The 18,275-nt window shown below is 53.1% G+C and overlaps 6 protein-coding genes across 6 annotated transcripts; 2 read left to right on the top strand and 4 right to left on the bottom strand.

The window, feature by feature from the left end:
- Positions 1 to 1,716: 1,716 nt before the first annotated feature.
- Positions 1,717 to 2,991, bottom strand: EV422DRAFT_569862 (uncharacterized protein; the record flags this gene model as incomplete). The annotated part of the gene is made up of 3 exons (XM_053072809.1): positions 1,717 to 2,189; positions 2,319 to 2,819; positions 2,880 to 2,991. 3 exons carry the CDS (start codon positions 2,989 to 2,991, stop codon positions 1,717 to 1,719), a joined length of 1,086 nt encoding a protein of 361 aa, XP_052923409.1.
- Positions 2,992 to 3,604: 613 nt separating this feature from the next.
- On the bottom strand, positions 3,605 to 6,207 carry EV422DRAFT_538600 (TLD-domain-containing protein). Its single transcript, XM_053070983.1, has 5 exons — positions 5,768 to 6,207; positions 5,002 to 5,715; positions 4,613 to 4,941; positions 4,232 to 4,549; positions 3,605 to 4,057 (listed from the first exon to the last, which is right to left on the bottom strand). The coding sequence occupies exons 1-5, from the start codon at positions 6,002 to 6,004 to the stop codon at positions 4,033 to 4,035; spliced, it is 1,623 nt and encodes a 540-aa protein (XP_052923408.1). The 5' UTR covers positions 6,005 to 6,207; the 3' UTR covers positions 3,605 to 4,032.
- Positions 6,208 to 8,105: 1,898 nt separating this feature from the next.
- EV422DRAFT_508298 (uncharacterized protein) lies at positions 8,106 to 9,778 on the bottom strand (the record flags this gene model as incomplete). The annotated part of the gene is made up of 4 exons (XM_053068733.1): positions 8,106 to 8,257; positions 8,324 to 8,408; positions 8,460 to 8,531; positions 8,612 to 9,778. The coding sequence occupies 4 exons, from the start codon at positions 9,776 to 9,778 to the stop codon at positions 8,106 to 8,108; spliced, it is 1,476 nt and encodes a 491-aa protein (XP_052923407.1).
- A 1,035-nt stretch (positions 9,779 to 10,813) lies between these two features.
- EV422DRAFT_188424 (uncharacterized protein) lies at positions 10,814 to 12,222 on the top strand. Its single transcript, XM_053065183.1, has one exon. The coding sequence runs from the start codon at positions 11,099 to 11,101 to the stop codon at positions 12,047 to 12,049; it is 951 nt and encodes a 316-aa protein (XP_052923406.1). The 5' UTR covers positions 10,814 to 11,098; the 3' UTR covers positions 12,050 to 12,222.
- A 285-nt stretch (positions 12,223 to 12,507) lies between these two features.
- Positions 12,508 to 15,616, bottom strand: EV422DRAFT_580161 (uncharacterized protein; the record flags this gene model as incomplete). Its single annotated transcript, XM_053073334.1, has 10 exons — positions 15,319 to 15,616; positions 15,219 to 15,281; positions 15,082 to 15,194; positions 13,514 to 14,952; positions 13,394 to 13,476; positions 13,306 to 13,373; positions 13,100 to 13,244; positions 12,915 to 13,065; positions 12,717 to 12,852; positions 12,508 to 12,681 (listed from the first exon to the last, which is right to left on the bottom strand). The coding sequence occupies exons 1-10, from the start codon at positions 15,491 to 15,493 to the stop codon at positions 12,508 to 12,510; spliced, it is 2,547 nt and encodes an 848-aa protein (XP_052923405.1). The 5' UTR covers positions 15,494 to 15,616.
- On the top strand, positions 15,617 to 18,071 carry EV422DRAFT_538577 (Septin-domain-containing protein). The gene is made up of 10 exons (XM_053070982.1): positions 15,617 to 15,775; positions 15,926 to 15,942; positions 16,112 to 16,119; positions 16,198 to 16,309; positions 16,384 to 16,512; positions 16,594 to 16,928; positions 17,007 to 17,105; positions 17,169 to 17,317; positions 17,388 to 17,501; positions 17,579 to 18,071. Exons 2-10 carry the CDS (start codon positions 15,936 to 15,938, stop codon positions 17,838 to 17,840), a joined length of 1,215 nt encoding a protein of 404 aa, XP_052923404.1. The 5' UTR covers positions 15,617 to 15,775; positions 15,926 to 15,935; the 3' UTR covers positions 17,841 to 18,071.
- The last annotated feature ends 204 nt before the right edge of the window (positions 18,072 to 18,275 follow it).

The raw sequence follows: 18,275 nt of genomic DNA, 5'->3' as shown, positions 1-18,275 counted from the left end.
TCGATTTCTGTTTTACAATAGTCACTGCGTGGGCGCCGATTGTAAATGATACTCGCTCGACTTCAGGTTGCGGCGGTGCCACCTTCTGGTTTGTCTGCGGAGCAGCAACCTTGGCGACAACCACGGGGACCTTGGAAGTCACTTGGCTTTCGACTGGTTTGTCGGCAGCGGCGATAGAGGTTTGAGGTTTCTGCACAACCGTTGCAGTGGCAGTGTTCAAGCGACTTCCCGGTGACTGCCGGTTGGTAGGTGATGGCCGGGCTGGAGGCAATTGTCGGCTTTCAGTTTGGGGACGGGTTTGGTGCTTCGCCGGACCGTTGTACTTCCCATAAGGCCTGGTATCCTTGGAAACCTCCTCAAACTTATCGTGGACCCACGTCTTGTTCATCAAGTCCTTTGCAGGATCCGATGCCGTGTGGTTCATGGCGAAGCCGTCGCTCTTTGGGGATATTGCACCTTGACGGCCGCTGACGGTATTGGCGCTCGCTGTGTGGTATGCTTGATCTTGCGTGCGATGCTGTTGATGTTGGTAATGGGAGTCCCGCGGCGGAGCAATGACCGGGCGGTTGGCGTAAGCCCAGCCACGGCCACGGCTGCTGCCACGGAAACCGCGGGATCCGCCGCGTCCGGAGAAACGATCGTCGTGACCCCAGAATTTGCCGACATTGGGAGTGAATGCTGGGTCTTCTTTGAGCTTGCGGCGGTACTCCTCTTGCTCTTGCTGCCGTTTAGCGTAGGAAGGCGCGCTGGCCCATTTAGTGTCGCGCGAGTTTGATGCGGCCTTCGCTGATGCGGTAAATGTGACAGCAGCGGACTTTGTAGATTCGGTGATAATTTGCGGTTGAGCAATGTCGTTGTATTCGACTACCGTTTCGGCTTCATCGGATGTCGTATCGGCAGGAGCGACCGGAGATTTGGCGGATGGTTTTAATTGAGCTTTGCGTCCCTTATTGTTAACACCCGCAGCGGCAGGGGCATTCGCACTCTTTACAGCTGACGGTTTCTTATCGGTGCCACCGCGCACGGTCACTGCTTTGTTGTGCTTTGCCACCGCTGGCTTCGAAATAACTTCCTTCGCATCTACGTTCTTATGTGCTTTCGATACAGATTCTACTTCCGAATCGCTGGTAATTTCGAGTTCGTCAGCGGAATCGTCAGTAACGGAACCGATGCTGGTATCGTCCTCCGAGGAGTCTGTCGCTTCCTCGCGACGTTGTCGCCGACGACTCTCTAGACGGCTCATAATTTGTGGCGTATCGATTTTGTAGATTAGGTTTGTTTCCGAACGACCGAGTGTCTGAGTTGCTGTCCTGCGCAGTTCCGAAGAACAACGAGGCGAGATGGGACCAAGATAAACTAGCGCTCGGCGGACTGTGACTCTCGAAGACTCGAAGAGTGTCTTCGGCGGTTGTCTGAGTGTTGCGCTGTGGTCGAGACAGGCCAAGTGTAAGGGAATGTCTGTGGGGCAGCTCTCCGTTTAGCTGAGGGCGGAGCTATGGAAATTCGTTGGCCAAGGTAAGCTTCCAGCTGCTTACTAATGGAGGGAGGAACCGTATGTGGCGTCTGGCTGTAGAAGGGACGCGTCCAATGACAGGAGAAGCGAGATGGAGAAAAGCAGAATTCAATAGCACATGTGTACAGAACGACAAGATGATATAGTACAGAAATCGACACTACATAAAGAGTGGACTACCTAACAACCGGAGGACCTGCCGTTTATTCATTGGATGATATGTACTCTCGAAGGACAGCGATTTGGCTCTCCATCGACCCGAGTAACCTCCGTACATCTCCTTTGCCCATGGATTGAAGTTGGGTTTGAAACTGTCCGAGGTCAACCTCATGCTCGTAGGGAGGCGATCCTTCACGAACTTCTTCATCTTCACGGCGTCCCTCGCATGAGGTGTCGGCGATGTCTTCGGATTTGACTTGCGTCGTACCTTCGTCCGCGGGGCTCCGAACATGATGTGGGACCGAAAGCTTGCGCTTCCTTCCCTTTGTGAGGCTGCCAATGGACACAACCTTGACCGTAGCTTGTCCTCCGTCTTTCCGCAAAGCCGCTGCACTTGGCATGACAACCGCATAATCAGTGCCGTTAGCTGTAGAGACGATGCTCAGCTCGACTGCGGATGATGTCTTTTGGCGGATCGTGGCTGGGCGATGGAAGCCGTATTGTTTGTGGTACAGCCCTATGGACCGCAATATTTTAGTATCTAGAAGTCCCGGCGAAGCCAGCAAACACTACCAACCGCAAGCATTGCAAAGGTTGTGCAATCGATCTGCTGTCCGCCTCCAGAGGGGAGTACGACGCGTGCCACAGTTGAAGCAGTTGAGATTCCGCGTATTCTCCCTAATCTTCTTGCGCTCGGCTTTTGTGAGCTTGTCCAAGCTGTCCACTTTCACATTGATTTCAGGAATCAGGTCGACCATGGATGTCTTCCGCTGAGCTTCCCGTATCTGGGAGATCGCATGATGTTGATCGACAAGCTTTTGGGCTGCAGTGACCGCGGCGGACGCAGCCGCGTCGCCACCAAAGGAGCCTGTATCCAGATCGTGGGGTGCAAACATCGGACTCCCTTCCGTAGCCATGAGTTCCCTGCCCTCCACATTCTCATCATGGGGCCACTGATGTGGAAAGAAACCGCCAAATTCAGAACCGGGTGGAGAAAGTCCAAAAATGCTGTTTGATCGAAAGTGTCGGGTACTGAAGATCGAATGGTCAGGGACATTCCCAAACAGAGGGGCCTGCATGCCGTGTGTTCCCTCCGCCTGCGGAGATATGAAGAAGGCATTGGACGTTGGGCTTATGGGGTCGAAGGCTAACGAACAGAGAGCGTAAGTGTAGGCACTCTAGGGAGTTCAACGGACAAGCAACGTACCTAATGTAGGCAGATCCTTCTTCATGGCGCCGGCCGGGCCAGTGAAGGGGCTCGATTCTCCCGTTTGCTGATTAAGCATCTGCCACTGGGCAGAGCCGTAATCCATATCCATAGGGAAACCTAATCTAATACGGTTTACGTGTGTGCTGGTGATAGAGTCGATATATCCTTATGTTCGTATCAGTCGCAATCGCAGCCAACGTGTTTGCCAGAAAAAACAAAGAAGAAGTACGCCATCGAAGAAGGAAAAACGGTCTCCTTTCAAGCCGTTGCACTCCCTGCGAGAAAGTGTGATTTCCAGACGGGTGACTCTACGTGACAACCAACCTACAAGTATGTAGGAGCACCAGTATTGACGAAGCAAGAGGCGGATACACCAGGTGCAGAAGGTTTTCCGAACGATGGACCTGGAAGTGGCGGTCTTCTCGTCGACGGTAGCGGTTCTGGGTGCGGGGTTCGAATGCCCCGACTTTCGACGGTAGTGAACCCACCGGATTGGACGAGGGGCCAGCTGCTGCTCGTACGTTGGTAGTGGTGCGAAGGAACAACCTTCGCTCGGGGTTTGAAGCAAAGTTGCCTGCTCTGGATCCTGGAGGTCGTTTTATATGAGGGCCCGAGTTGCGTTCGGGCTGGGATTCTGGGACACGTAATAAGCATTCTGAATTTGTGGTGAATCATCGCCTGGCGACGCGTCTTCAAGTTGCTTATCTGCCTTATCGCCATGTCGTCAAACGCCCCCAAGTGACCCTCCGACTCGGAGCCCAGTGGACCCTGCTTTACGCCTTTACGGATTTACCAAATTACAGTATGTACACAGCTGTGAATATGTAGGGTGGTTTCAGCTATTCCACCGTATCAATGGCGGACTTGTTCGTATGATTCTTCGCTTCCCACCTGGGATCCTCCCTCCATGTGGTCACGCCTCGTGTTTCCCACATCCCACCTGCAGTCGTTTGTCGTAGGATGAGCCGTTCACCTACTTCCTGCGTTCCGCGCCCTGTAGCGTCGTGGCACATAGTGGAAGGGTGTGTAAACTGTTTAGTTCCCATATGGAAACTCGATACGCCGATTTTCTGTGGCATTTGAAAATTGAGCATCGATCAAGACAGATGCTCGACTCGGAGGAGGAACCGGATGTCCCAAGACATTCTCATTATTGATCTGCTCCGGAATAAACTGCGTTTCGATAGAGTTAAATACACTGATTGACAATGCGTGTCCGCAGAACATTCTGTACATTCCCCGCTTACCTCCTACAAGAAAGATGTCATTTCCCGACGTAATGCGCAAGAAAGGTAAACCTATGACCCCTTGACATCCCGTGGAGCCCCCGCACCAGACACTCTCACGTACCAGCCATAGCCAAAATCTGCTTCGTTATTTCCAAATCTGCCGCAGTGGCATCCCCACCTCGATGATGTGAAACCAGCCCCGACCGTCTCGCCGCGTCTCGGGCATCAAAGTCCCACTCTCGGCGTTGCCTTTGGCGCGCTTGGGTGCCTCCCAGTCCGAACACCTCCAAGTCGTCCACGTCGAAGGTTATACCGCTCTCCTGTTTAGCACCGCGGGGTCCAAAGTCGTATGTGGGCGGCCGCTGGGCCTGGGTGGTGACATTTAGAGGTGATGTTGAATTGAGGTTTAATGTGGCTGTTCGGAGATCCGTGGAAAAACTGCAGGAGCAAAATTGATGAGCGGCTCTACGACTCTCAGACACCGTACCTAACAGTTCTTACTTGAATGTTCCAATCTCCCCGCCAAAACCAATCACCCCACTGTCGGCGCTGAAATACACAAAATGATCGAGCGGCAGTTTTGCATGCGTCGAGCTCTCCACATTTGTGCGAAAGAGATCCACCACGGGATCCAGTTGGAATAACATGCAGTCTGGCGTCCCCCAAAAGCTTTTGCTTTTCTTCCATGGGCAATCCACGTACGCGCCGATCGTGATGAGCTGAGGCTCGCCGTTGGAGGTTTTCGAGGCAGGTAATGAGCCGCTCACCAGTAGTAGCGACGGCTTCGGGTACTTCAATGTGTGGTACTCGAAACGATTGATGCTGTATCCCTGGAGAACAAGGAGTTCGGAGAACGTCGATTACAACGCTGCACGCAAACCAAGCCTTACATCATTCCGAGCGCTGAAGAGCAGATCCCACTGGGCAACTGTTTCTCCCTGCTGCGACTCAGCAAGCGCAAGGGTATGCTCCTTCGCCGCCGGGGCTGGCAGTTTCAAGAAAGAACTCAAGATCCATGTCATGGCGTCCGTCAAGATCTCGCTTTTGCCAACCACAGGAATATGTTGTGGAGGATATAGAGGAAGTTGAGCCTCTTCATTTAGAGTCAGCCAAGTCTGAATGAAAGCGAATCGGACCGGCTCGAATATGAACGGCATGTTGCGAATGAACCATTTTTGCAAGTCCTCCACTGTGATAGATTCGACGTCGCCGCTAATGCCGTTGGTCTGATTTGCTCGCAATATCTGCCCGCTGAGCATCTTTATGCGCGGAGAATCCGGTTCGAGCGATTCGCTCCCTAACTGAGGCCTGTCGGCGCTTTTGTTCAGGGCTCTCAGTTGCGTGATCGCCACATCCGCTACGGCGCTGAGAAGCTCGCATAGATCAGCTCGGGTGAAGGCTCCAGTTTTCAAGCTCAGACACTGCAGGAGCTGCAAGTCTGCCTGTCGAAGCTCTTCGGCGGTGTGGGGAGTGACATAGCAAGCATCATCTCGAACGAGCAGCTGTAAGATTCGCAGGAAGCCTTCGTAATGAAGGATCTCTCGCTCGCCGTCCTCACATGCGCTTTTGAATAAGCGGGCAGAAAGCCATGTTTGGAGTCCTCCCTAACAGGATGGTAAGTCAAACGGTCTGACAAGAGAAGTTCCTGCTTCTTACCACAACCACAAACCGGGACAATCTTATCCCGCCCTCTTTTTCGCCGTCTGGCTGGACATCCCGAAGCTTCAGATACGCACTCCGGGCTGCGGCCAACGTGGGTGCGGAAAAGGGATGCTCTGATACCAAACTTGACCTCGAGGGATGTATCCCATCCGGGGGAATTTCCGAGGGTGAAGTTGCTGCACTTCCTCTCCTAGGCGGACTTTCCTCCCCGTGAGACTGGGATGCTCCCATATCTATCCTTGCCCGCGCAAGTTCAGGTAATTCTTCCAACGATGGTTGATGGTGTTCAGGTTCAGTTCAACTACATATATAATAGACTCCATCGTTTCGCAAGTTGACGTTGCGCAGGCAATCCTGTCACAACCCGCTGTTGACAGTTTCTGAGGACTCCGCCCTCCTGTGACTTGCTCCGAATAATAGCGTCCCCACTGGTAAGCGCGGCAATGAACCGCCTTCGCATGAATGTGGCAAACTATATGAAGCAGGGCACCCCGCTCATTACACAGTTTTACGGTAAGAACTTCTACGTTGGCACGGCGCTTCAGTTCCACACATCGCCTTACAGTGCAGGGCCACAAAGAGGGTTGAATGTTGAAGCACGAGAGCTAAAGCTCCGGGTGAAAGCTGGGACAACAACAGTGGAGCTGGGGTACAGAGACAGTCTGCGACAGCACGCAGTTGATGGGAAAGTGGAGATAACTGGAGCGTCCTCCAACATGTACCGCATGGAGTTCCGCCCACTATTTGCAGTGCATTTTCCACAGGACAATGCGATTTGTGGGACTTTCTTGGACATAAATATTTATCACCGATTTATTACATCGCCGTCAAGCCATGGAATTCAAGAGGGAGATACCCTCCAATCGAAGAAGCACAAGACACCAATGAAAAAGCCCTCCATTCCACGTGAACCCTCTACAAACCCAGTCCGTCAACACTGCGACACATCGAACAGCAGAGACTGGATACCATTGAGCATAAAACGGGGTTCAAACCCTGGCGATTCCATCCTGACTTTGACCTCCGGGCATTCAAAGGCCTCGAAGGTATGGGGCATGTCTGGTTCAACCGTGGAGCCAGACGTACGCAGTGGGCGAATGTCCCCAGTCCCAACAATCATAGCCCTCGGTCCTGGTATCAAGAAGTTTCTGGTTGGCTACCATCGCACGGACACTGTTTTCAATTCGGCCTGGCCTCGCTACTTACATCACGCCGATATTGATAAAAATTGACGACCTCGAGGCGAAACTTGACCAAGCTCTTGCCAGGAGCGATTCCGTCCAAGAAGCTTATGCAGATGCTGTTGGGCAGCGAAAAGACTGGACGATTGAAGCGCTGAAACACTTGTGCTCCAGGGCAGACTCATCGTCGACCACCACACCTGTTATCACGGCCGCCGAATCCCACGGAAATGTGTCAATTTTGGGAGCTCAACTCGAAAAGGATAGATTCGGACATCTTCGCCGCCAGATTGAAGAGAATAGGCGTGAACGTCAGGAAGAGCTTGACCGCCTGCATTCACATATGGCAGACTTTTTGGCAAAGTTCGATCACAAGGCCTTGGTGAAACGGAAACAAAAGGTGGATCAGATGGACAGAATGAGCAAGCCCATTCGATGATGTGGTTCGCTGCTATTCCGTGCTACGTACGTAGAAAGGTACTTTCTTAAAGGAATAGAAAACAAGCTCCATCATCTCTTAAGAGCTCCTGTGTCATGGCTACTGAAGAACAATTCGGGCGTCTGTCAAAGGCGAAGACAGCAGGTGAAATTTTCCCAGACATAATCTTTTATTTCTTACATGGCGGACCTCCTATATATATACTAACAGACAAGTTCTCTTTGATCTCGAATTACCTAGTACACAAGTCAACCCACTCTCCCTGCACTACCGTCGACAAGTGGCAAGTCGCAGAGTCATGTAAAACGCTCGTCAAGCCATGATACAGTACAACCCCGTGCGGCCCAAGTTTTAAGGGTAGATAGATCTATCACGCACGTAAATACAACAGGATAGACACAATGGCCCGCGAGTACTTCACTTATGTGGGGTATGGGCTCGTCGGTGGTTTCCGTACAATCATTGCAGAAAGCCATACGTTTGTAAACGGGTCTGACAACAATCTGACTTTGTTACGAGTAATATCGCCGCCTGGCTGGACAGCTCAAGTTACGCAATCCTGTCACAACCCGCTGTTGACAGTTTCCGAGGACTTTACGGAAGAGCTTGAGAGAGGTTTCAAATTCGCAGCGAGCAAAACGAGCGCTCCGGGCTAATAATTCAGTTGCATTGATAAAACTGCATTGTCAAGTAAAATGTCTAAAACTCCATCTCAAAGCGCCGCTCCGGATTGGTTTTTTGTGCTTGCCGAATGTATTACGGAAGCTTGCTGCGCAGAGGTCGTTGGGTTCCCTTTGCCCCTCTGGAGACTCTTGTTGGCCTCGATGGCCTTCGCAAACTTGGTTAGCATGATGTAAAACACATCTGGGAGAAGATGGATGTCAGCATTTGTGGCTCCGAGACTCTATAGTCTAAGCGCGAAACAAATACCTTGCATGTTCGCCAGTTCGTTGAGAAACGATCTCTTATTGGATTTACTGGAGTTGACGACCGAGAAATCAAACTTGGTGGCGGCCTGCATGACGGTGGAGAGATGCTTAAGAGGCAGGACAAACAGATAACTGACTACGGCGGCTAAAATGATCATCCCAACAGAGACGACAATGGCGGTGATGATGGCAGCTTTTCGAGCTCGGATCTGATGGATACGCGGAGGTTTGTTTGAAAGGCAAGGCGTCAATTACGTGCGGCGGTTGTTAACGTCTTCAAAGAACATACCATATCACCGATGAGGTCGTCTTCGGGGATGGCAATGACTAGCATCCATGCCAGGCCCTGGTCAGTTGTAAGGGCTTTAGTGCTTATCAACACATTGCCTTGCGACGTCTTCACTGTCGTGTCGAGCGACGCGGGTAAGGCAGTCCAACTTTTGCCATATCGCTCGTAGACGGCCGTTGCAGACTCCCGCAAGAGAGGATCGGCAACGTCGGCAATGTTGACAGTCGCGGACTCGTCGGCGTTCATCGTGAGACCGGCTTTGCTCACGCCGACTAATGCCCCATGAGGAATGTCAAACACGGCGAGCACAGCGTTCTTTGTCGGGACCACCGTCATCAGGTATTCCGAAATTGACGCCAGCCGGTACACCCCGGAGAACATTGCAGTGTAATTTCCCATCCCGGCATAAAAATCGGTCTGCGGGGTTCGATCTAGGAAAGACGGCGCTTTATAGCAAACCTTGGTGGGTATGTGTTGCCCATTGTAGGGAAAAATCACCGTGGGCAGCCACAACCCATTTTCGCTCGCTGGGAACATCTCGCTCGTCTTCGGTACTTCAAAAGTTGAGAAGGCGTAGAAGTCCACGGTCCGATTCCACACGTTGCCTTTCTGAGAGAAGGCACCGCCATCACATATCTGGAAGGTTGCATTGAGCTCGTTGCAGCGGCGGCCTTCGTAAAAGCCCTGAGCATTCTTTGCCCCGAGTAACAGATTCTCAGCGCCACCGATACCCGGCAGTCTTGTCGCAACATTGAATGCCACGGTAAAATTGTATCTTTCTGCAACGGTGATGAGGTCATTAATCAGGCTATCCGCGTAAGGAGCCTGAGTGATGCGTTTTGATTTATCTAAGTCATAGGCCGCAAAGTAAGTCCCGACCGATTGAAGATTCCGGATGTCATCAACTGCCGCAAAGCACTTGTCGCTAAGACGCAGCACGGAGTCGGATGCCGTGGCCACAAGTCGGCCACGCAGGGCGTCAGTCATGGTATCGGTTGACTTGGTGGCTCCGCTGAAGGATAGTACCCCCAGGGGTGCGGCGATGGCAGCCGCCGTTGCTATAGTGACGCCAAGGAGAGCTACAGCGAATGGAACTTTGAAGCCGCCTTTCCACCAAGGCGTCGTCGCCCGTGCATCACCGTCGCCTTTGCCTTCAGCGTCTGCCATTCTGCTCATTTGTGTATGGGAGGGTAGGAATTATGGGGTCGCTTTGAAAGTGGCCAGGCGAGTCAGACAGAGTTGTGAGTTTGAGAGGCCTGCACCGGGGGACAGCAGACCCAGCTCAACTTATATGGAAGCCGGATTCGGACTCGCTCCGACAAATAGAGAGTGGCATCCATGTTTATTCGACAGCCGATTTTAGCAGTTGTCTTGGACTGTGCCTGGACTGCTTTTTCAATTCAAGGTGTTTTGACAGAGCGGAGGGAAACCAAAAAAGCGACAGCGCGTGCGGGGTAGGATCACTACGCGTTGTTGGCACCCTATCGCATATGTCGCCAACATGGCACAATGACAGACCATCAATGACCCCGAATTGTCATTGAAAGTGGATATCCCCGTCAGCCAAAAAAATCACGGTGTTGATCAATCGTCAAAAACCATACAAAAACCATGCAGTCCTTCCTGGTAGTCGGGACTCGGGTGGCCCTCGTAGTCTCGTAGTACTCGTACCGCGCCGCCGTCCAAACGAGCCGCTTACGGCCGACCAGACTTTTATTAGACGGAACGAGCGGCGCTTGTGACAAGTACCAGGTCCCAAAGACTCTTCCGTGAACCAGGACAATGGAAGATAATATGTGTCGAAGTTGCCGGCATAAACAGTTTGATCCGCCGCGCACAACCACATCAGCGAAATTTTGCCATATGGGTGAGAAATTTGCTTTGCATGCGGGCGCACCGCCAACAAAGTTGTGGTTGCTGGTCTGCTTTCCCACAAGGAGGAAAGCGGTATAATCACCTCCCATCGCTTCCTTTGGGATCCAGCCAGCCGCAGCCTGTGTACGCAGCACGGTCATAGGTGGTTTGTAGCCTTTGGGGCGGATACCTCTCGGAAGAGGCGAAAAGGAAAGGCGGTGATGACCATGTCATCGACAGCGGCAGGCACGAAAAGCATTAAAGAGAGCGGACAGCCTCGCCCCGCCTCTTGTACCTCACCTAACATCCAAGAACAGTAATACCCAGCAGGTACGTTGGTCAACTCCGTTTTGTCAGCCCTCGGGCTCGCCGTGCACGGTATGATAGCGAAGGTCGCTTCTAAATCCGCGTCCTGTGTGCACATGCACATGTACTCGTCGGTGTGGGCAGCGCCTCATCGGGAGGCGGTGTGAAAGAACTTTCTCGACTTTCGGCGGATCCTCGCCAAGAGTGGGAAAGCCTCTCAGTCGCTAGGCCGGGCGGGGTATAAAGAGAACGACGCATCTCGCAAAGCTCACCGTTAACTCTATTTCCTCCCCATTATCATTACCTACAACAACAGATTATTTCAATATGGTTGCCCGCACTGCTCTCGTTGCTTTGGCTGCTCTCACGGTTGGTGCGCAGGCGCATCAAGTCTTCAACCACCCTTCAGTCTGGGGCCTCAAGACGTCACTCGAGAACCCTCTGAACCAAGGCACCAAGAATTGGTTCTGCGCCGGCCAAAAGCCTCACACCGGAAAGGGCAAGCTCCAGATTCGCGCTGGTCAGACTCTCTCTGTTCCAGTCACCTGTGGTGAGGCCGTCGGCAACCCCGACAACGCCGTCCAGATCTGCTCCAACGACATCAACGGTTTTCACGGTGGAGGTGGATGCGCTCTGTCTATCACCTCCAAGCAAAACCCCACCATTGACGACTTCACCGTCTTCTCCGTCGCCGCCAAGTGCCCCGACCTTGGACGCAAAGTCCCCTTCCAGATCCCCGCCAACCTGCCCGCCGGTGAATACGTCTGCTCATGGTCGTGGATCCCCAACCCCCAGAACGCCGCCGCTGAGTACTACGAGAACTGCTTCGACTGCTCGGTCGTCTCCGACGTGAAGGGTACCGTCACCGGTGGAATCAAGCTCCGCGACCACGTCTTTGGCGTCCCCGGTTTCCCCTCCGACAACCAGGAAGGCCGTCTTTACAAGAATGCCTTCAAGAACGGTGCTCAAAAGATCGAGGTCTCTGGCGGTGGTGCCCCCGTACCCCCTGTCACCACACAGACGGGTCACTCCACACGGAAGCCCCGCTCCTCCTCCACCAAGGCCCACTCCTCCACCAAGGAACATTCCTCCACTAAGCCCACCCACACCGCTGAGCCCACTCAGGAGCCCACGGAAAACCCCGAGCCTACTGCCGAGCCCACCGTCGAGCCTACAGCTGAACCCACCGCTGAGCCTACCGCTGAGCCTACCGCTGAGCCAACAGCCGAACCCACCACTCCTCCCAAGAAGTGCCACAAGAACAAGGACCGCGCATGAACAACCCTGATCAACATTCGCTCGTGAGACCGCTCCCGGGACCTCTCGTGATACCGTACGGGTCTGGGGCTGCTCCTACACCCTCTGTGACCAACATCATCATACCAGTACATTAGATTTTGTTACCCCCTAGTTTAGAATCGTAGATACTCTTTTTCCTTTTCTTAATCAATCTCCTGCAAGTGTGAATACAAAAGACATCATCGGTTAGGCAAAAAAATCCTGTGAGGCCATATTGAGTTTGATATATCTTTTGTTCTGAAATATGCTTGTGTCAGTGAGCCAGACCCGAGTACAGCAAAAAACGGAAAGTGCAAATTTGAAAACGGCCACGTTGAACCCCGTCCTAGGTCAGTCTCAAGGTCAGTCTCAAGAGGGAGAGAAGACGCAACTGGCTGCTGGAGTCCGCTCGAAGCCTGAAAGGTCTTGCATCAATTGCGACCTCAATCGCAGATTTCTCACGCCGAATCCCGCACACCCAAGGTCGCACGCCAAGATGGTGAATCCCGAAGCCCAGCGCAAACCTGCTCACCGACATCCAAGGCGTAGTCCGTGCCGCCAGCGAAGAACGGCAACCCAAACTCAAGTCGCTCAAAACCTCGCTCAAAAACATCGAAACTCGGCTCGCTGAGCTCGAAAACGCGCAACGGCAGCGCGACGAGCTTACCTTGCAGTGGATTAGGGCCAAGCATCCATCGGCAGTTTCAACTGGCGCAACGAGGATGGATAATGCGACGATAGCATCGCGCTGCATCCTGGGCTGGTTCGTGAGGGGGCGGCGGATGCATTTACCCGATGGGTCGCTGGAGAACAACGACGACGACGCGACGATAGTATTGAGGCATTTCATGAAGCTGTGGCGGACCTGATTGCCGCTCTGACGGGGTTTGAGGCTAAATTAGGCCTGAGTGAAAATGGGAAGAGAAGGTGTGGTTGTCCTGGATGACCGACGACCTTCGGGGCCTCAGACTCTATTGCCAACTTGCCGTTGATGACGGCCAAGTCATATCTTTGCCCTTCCACAATTGAATCCCGCTAACTGCTGCTGACCTGCTGGTCGAAGGTTCTTTATCAAGATCAACTGCGGGCAGCAAGGGTTAGAATATGAAGGACTTCTCGTCTCGGGAGCCTCGCTAGCGTCGACGAAAAGCGCCAGGAAACACGGGATTTGCAAGAGAGCGCTGAGCGAAGGATACTGGGCATAAACCAAAGTGATAATATTTATACAGACACTATGTACGCTGGTACAGACACACACTCCAACATGTGCGAGAGAGGGAGGCGGGGCCATGAGGTCGGGAGAGGAGGACGACATAGGGCGGACCTAAACACGACGCTGGTTACAGAGAGGGCGGTACAGATATTTCAAAAATAACGTGGGGATTACGCCGGCAAATATTACGGAGGGGATATAGTTCAAGACGTATCTAAATGGTCCGCACCCAGATTAGGTGGATGACCTACGGATAATCCGACGTTGTCGAGGTAGCCATAGTATGCGACTCTGTCCCTGACTGCAAGTCCCTCGCATCGTCTCCCACTGACCCATCCGGGTGATTTCTGGGTAACGACAGGTTCCAGAAATTGCCTTCCTCGTCCCAATATCCCCTGTGCACGGTCCCGTCAGCTTCCTGGAAGCCCTGGTGGAACCGCCGTTGGGCGTCCCAGTAGCCGAACTCGCAGTGTTCTGGTGGGGATGGGTAAATGTCGGTTTGGGTTGTCGGTGGTGGGGGTTGGGGGTAGTGGTAGAGGTCTGCTGCTGGGGCGAGGGCTACGGCGGCGTACGGGACCGAGGCCGAGTTGTGATGGTGTGGGTGGTGTGCTGCAGCAGGGAAAGCGAGGGCGGATGGTTGGTGCGTGTGTGCTTGATGTGAATAAGCGGCGTTGGGAGGGAAGTTTTCGAGTGCAGGGGAGTGTTCGCTGGCGCTTGGGTTGTGAGATGGGTCGAATGGGGAGTGGCGGTCAATGTGGGAAAAATAGGATTGGCGATAGGCTTGGGTGCTGTTTGGTGTGAAATGATGTTCTGGGACGAGAGCAACGCCGCTGGTATTGATGGTGCCAAAATGTGATGGTGCGCGTGAGAAATCTAGGCGTTGCTGCTCCCTCTCCAATTTATTGAAACTTCGGTTGTTGAACTGGGACGAGAGGGAGGGATGTCTGCTGAAGTGGGCGGAACTTCGGTGCCGATCGCCGAAGCCGTCGTCTTCCGCATCCAGCACCTGGGCCTTCCCAGCCGCCGCAGCTGTCCGAGTCTTGTTCTCCTTCCGATGCTTGCTTCGGTGAGCGAAGCAGCAAATGTTCATGCAAAAGCACGTCACCAAGCCTAGGGCCGCCGACCCCAACACCGCCGCTGCAACTATCATCACGATCAACGCCGTCGACAGACCGCCTGATGCTCGAGTTACACGTTCTTCGGGTGTGAGTTGACAAAAACCGTTCACACAGGCATTCCCTGCACCACATATCGCGAGGATAGCAGCTGCAGGAGCCGTAGAGGTGCAAGGTATTGCTGTTGCCGTTGGCCGAGGGCTAGATTGCGTCCTGACCGGGAACACCGTGGTGATGCCAGAGCTACTCCCTGTTGGTGTAGCGTCTCGTCTGCAGGTTCCCAAGGTCTGCCCTGGCAGTGTTACACACACGGTCCCCGGGCTCACGGAACACTGAGTATTATCCGAACAAGGGCCGCCTTCTGGGAAAGCGGGTACGGGTGCTGCGGGGGGCACAGCGGTGCTGAGGGTAGTCGCGGCGGGAGGCAACGGCGTCTGTCCGAGGACGAGCAAGGGGAATGCGGCTAAAGCCAACCATGAGAACTTAAATGCCATGTTTGACCTTTGTGGGAAGAAAGCTTTGTACTTCTGCGCCGAGGTGGTGAGAAGGGCGGGCCTAAGCCCTTGCAACGTATCCTGCGGTTATGCAAATACTAGGGTCCGCCAAATCCTCTTCTCTGCTGGGGGTGCTCCAATCCTGACACTGTACTGTGGGGCTGCCGACGCCTTGTTGATCCTTTGTCGAAAGAAGCGCGGAACACACACCGGAGCACCGAAGGCAAGACACGGAAGGGCGACGAAACTTGCACACAAGTCAGCTACGAGAAGGCTGGTGACAACTAGCGGCTGGAGGATGCTGAAGACTGTATCGTTGCTGGCTTCCCACGAGAATATTCACGTACTGTACTGTTTCCCACCACCAAGAGCCGGCCGTCCGTCAGGTATCACGCCGAGTTTCACGGGGCCTGCAAAGAAAGAGATGATGATGTGAGAGAGAGAGACACAGCGGCCCGTTGTGGCGGTTGGTTCCAGGCGCGCGCCCTGGAAATTTTTGCTTCTCGCCCTCTGCAGAGACATTTTGATTAGGCCTGCTAAATCTAAGAGCGTGCCCCCCAAAGTCAACGTTTTCAAACGACGCCAACGAGCACATTTCTGGCGTTCCCGTCGCTTTGGACATTTTCGGAGGCGCATGTGGCTTGCGTGGCTGTAGTGAGTTGCTGATTGGTTGCTTTTGTTGGCATGATCAGCATCTATTTACCTTAAGTACGGTATGTACGTACATACTGTATGCTATCACCAACATATGGACGCGGTTGTCGTTCGTCGCCACAGGGAATTTCACGCCGCCCAAAGGTCACCCGAAAGCTGCCGTTCGTGAGAGCTTCTGCAAACGACAGGAAATCACAGGTGCTCCACGCAGCGGACCCCAACACTCACACGGACCTGGCTGACAACTAAGGTGAGGCTGCGGTAGAGAAGCAGGACGTGCACGGTCCAGGGAGAAGCGTCTCTTAGATCAGCGAGTTCTTGAAGGCCGCACTTGCTGATCAGCGAGCGTGGGAAAATCAGCAATTAACACGTTCTCGCCCTCGCCCTATTCTCCCTTTAGTTTCGCAAACATGGCCGGTAAGTTAGCGGATGCTGATGGGCACCATACGGGCGAACTTTCACTGCGGGATACGGTCGAGAGAGGAGAAGGGGTGGTCCACCACTTCGTTTTGACACCACGGACGGACGAACCGGGAATCTCCACTAACGTTTAACAATCGCTACCTGACGAACTTGGAAATTGTAGACCTTTCAGTAAGCGCCGCTCTTCCAAGGCTTTCCGTTGCCATAAGGTTGGATGCTGATGATAGTCGCACAATTCTCGCGCGCCAGATCCCCATCGTCAAGAAGAAGCTTGCCGGATATGTTGGTTTCCACAACCTCCCGAACCAGGTTCACCGCAAATCGATAAAAAAGGGTTTCCAATTCACCCTCATGGTTGTCGGTGAGGAAGCTGATTCATTTGTGGAGCGGGAAACTCATGCGACCGGCGAAACTGATGGGTGTGTACTCTTGTAGGTGAATCTGGTCTGGGAAAGAGCACCTTGATCAACACCCTTTTCAACACCTCGCTGTATCCCAATAAGGAGAACAAGGAACCCACCCACGACACCGCCAAAACCGTTGATATTCAGGCCATCAGCGCTGGTATGATTGGGGGATTCCGAACTTCGAGAGGGAGCCAGGGGACTTTGGTGGGAGGGTACTGACGGACTTGCGTCGACGTAGACATTGAGGAGAACGGTGTTAAGCTGAAGCTCACCGTGATCGACACTCCCGGATTCGGTGACTTCGTCAACAACGAGGAGAGCTGGCGCCCGATCTTAGAAAACATCGAGGCCCGGTACGATGCGTTTTTGGACCAGGAGAACCGAGTCAACCGCAAGCGGGTCGTCGACACCCGTGTCCACGCCTGCCTGTACTTCATTGCACCAACGGGACATTCTCTGAAGCCCTTGGACATCGAGTTTATGCGCCACCTTGCATCGCGTGTCAATCTGATCCCTGTCATTGCAAAATCTGATACGCTGACGGAAGATGAGATCAAGGCGTTCAAGATCAGGGTATGTTGTGGATTAAATCGTTGCGCGCGTAGCTATGGTTGTATTGCGGAGGTCTGATTTTGACGATGCGACCATCAGATCCTTGATGACATCAACCAGAACAAGATCCAGATATATCAGCCACCAGTTTACGACAACGAGGACCCAGAAACCATTGCCGAGAATAAGGACATCATCGTATGTATAACCTGATTTCGTGCTCGGAGGAAGCACGCCCTTCTGATTTCGGTTGTCTCGCAGGCCCGCATTCCGTTCGCCGTGGTTGGTAGTGACAAGGAGGTCGATGTCAACGGAAGGAAAGTCCGTGGACGCAAGTACCCATGGGGTGTGATCGAGGTCGACAACGAGGAGCATTGTGACTTTATCAAGCTGAGGCAAATGCTCATCAGGTCGGTTTTCGCAAATCTGAGCTTCGAGGCCAATCATGTGTTTGTGGTACTGATCTTTCGTTGCGCTCAGGACTCACATGGAGGAGCTCAAGGAGTTCACCAACGAAGTTCTGTACGAGTCTTACCGTATGGGCAAGCTGCAGCGCGGTGGCATCGACGGTGGATCATCTGCACCAGGCTCTGGGTAAGTTGTCGGCGTGCGGAGAGTTCGTCATCATATTCCGGAAGCTAAACGAACGGAATCCGTTCCTCTATCTGCAGCTCTAAGTTCGATGACGAACGGGCAGCTCACGAGCAAAAGATGGCGAAGATGGAGGCCGAAATGAAGGCCGTGTTCCAGCAAAAGGTGGCGGAGAAGGAGAACAAGCTGAAGCAAAGCGAAGAGGAACTCTACGCTCGCCACAGGGAGATGAAAGAGCAGCTCGACAAGCAACGCATTGAGCTTGAAGAGAAGAAGAGGCGTCTGGAGGGACGGCCCGGAACGCCCGAGAAGGCAAAGAAGAACAAGGGACTCTTCAAGTAGAGAATCAGAAATCGACGTCCCATTCCCGCTCAATAATCATCAATCCGTTTTACGTCCCCTCATAGACCGCTTCGTTCCGCCCGGGTTGGCGAACAAGCTCTCAATCTTGGTCTTCCTTACTTTTCTAGACACGCTTTCTTTTTCTTCCCTTTTCATTTATGTATTTTCGTCTCACTCCTGAGAATATACATACAGACTCGAATTCAATAGATATAGTGATCTTTATTCTTCCCAAATACGTTGTCGATGGGTTGGTGGTTCGATGGACTGCGCGGAAAGGAGGGCACTGGAGAACACGCGAACGGCAGCTTGTACAGTACAGTATATCTCAGAGTAAGTGAGTGATGCGCCTTCCCACAAGCTGTGCTCCCAACGCTCTTGTGCATGCTGCACACTCCTTTCACAAGCAACGCTCGCCCCAAACAAAGAAAAACT

The sequence above is a fragment of the Fimicolochytrium jonesii genome, assembly GCF_025526975.1.
Source record: "Fimicolochytrium jonesii strain JEL569 chromosome Unknown EV422scaffold_22, whole genome shotgun sequence".
In the NCBI taxonomy this organism is placed as follows: Eukaryota; Fungi; Chytridiomycota; class Chytridiomycetes; order Spizellomycetales; family Powellomycetaceae; genus Fimicolochytrium; species Fimicolochytrium jonesii.
This window is presented reverse-complemented; position numbering and strand designations above follow the sequence as displayed.

Coding starts and splice junctions, on each gene's coding strand:
- EV422DRAFT_538577 (XM_053070982.1), top strand. Junction 16,310..16,383: donor ATTCACCCTCATGGTTGTCG/GTGAGGAAGCTG, acceptor GTACTCTTGTAG/GTGAATCTGGTCTGGGAAAG. Junction 17,502..17,578: donor TCATCTGCACCAGGCTCTGG/GTAAGTTGTCGG, acceptor CTCTATCTGCAG/CTCTAAGTTCGATGACGAAC.
- EV422DRAFT_538600 (XM_053070983.1), bottom strand. CDS start 6,004: ATGGGAGCATCCCAGTCTCACGGGGAGGAAAGTCCGCCTAGGAGAGGA. Junction 4,942..5,001: donor TCTTCAGCGCTCGGAATGAT/GTAAGGCTTGGT, acceptor CTTGTTCTCCAG/GGATACAGCATCAATCGTTT. Junction 4,550..4,612: donor GGGGAGATTGGAACATTCAA/GTAAGAACTGTT, acceptor TTGCTCCTGCAG/TTTTTCCACGGATCTCCGAA.
- EV422DRAFT_188424 (XM_053065183.1), top strand. CDS start 11,099: ATGGTTGCCCGCACTGCTCTCGTTGCTTTGGCTGCTCTCACGGTTGGT.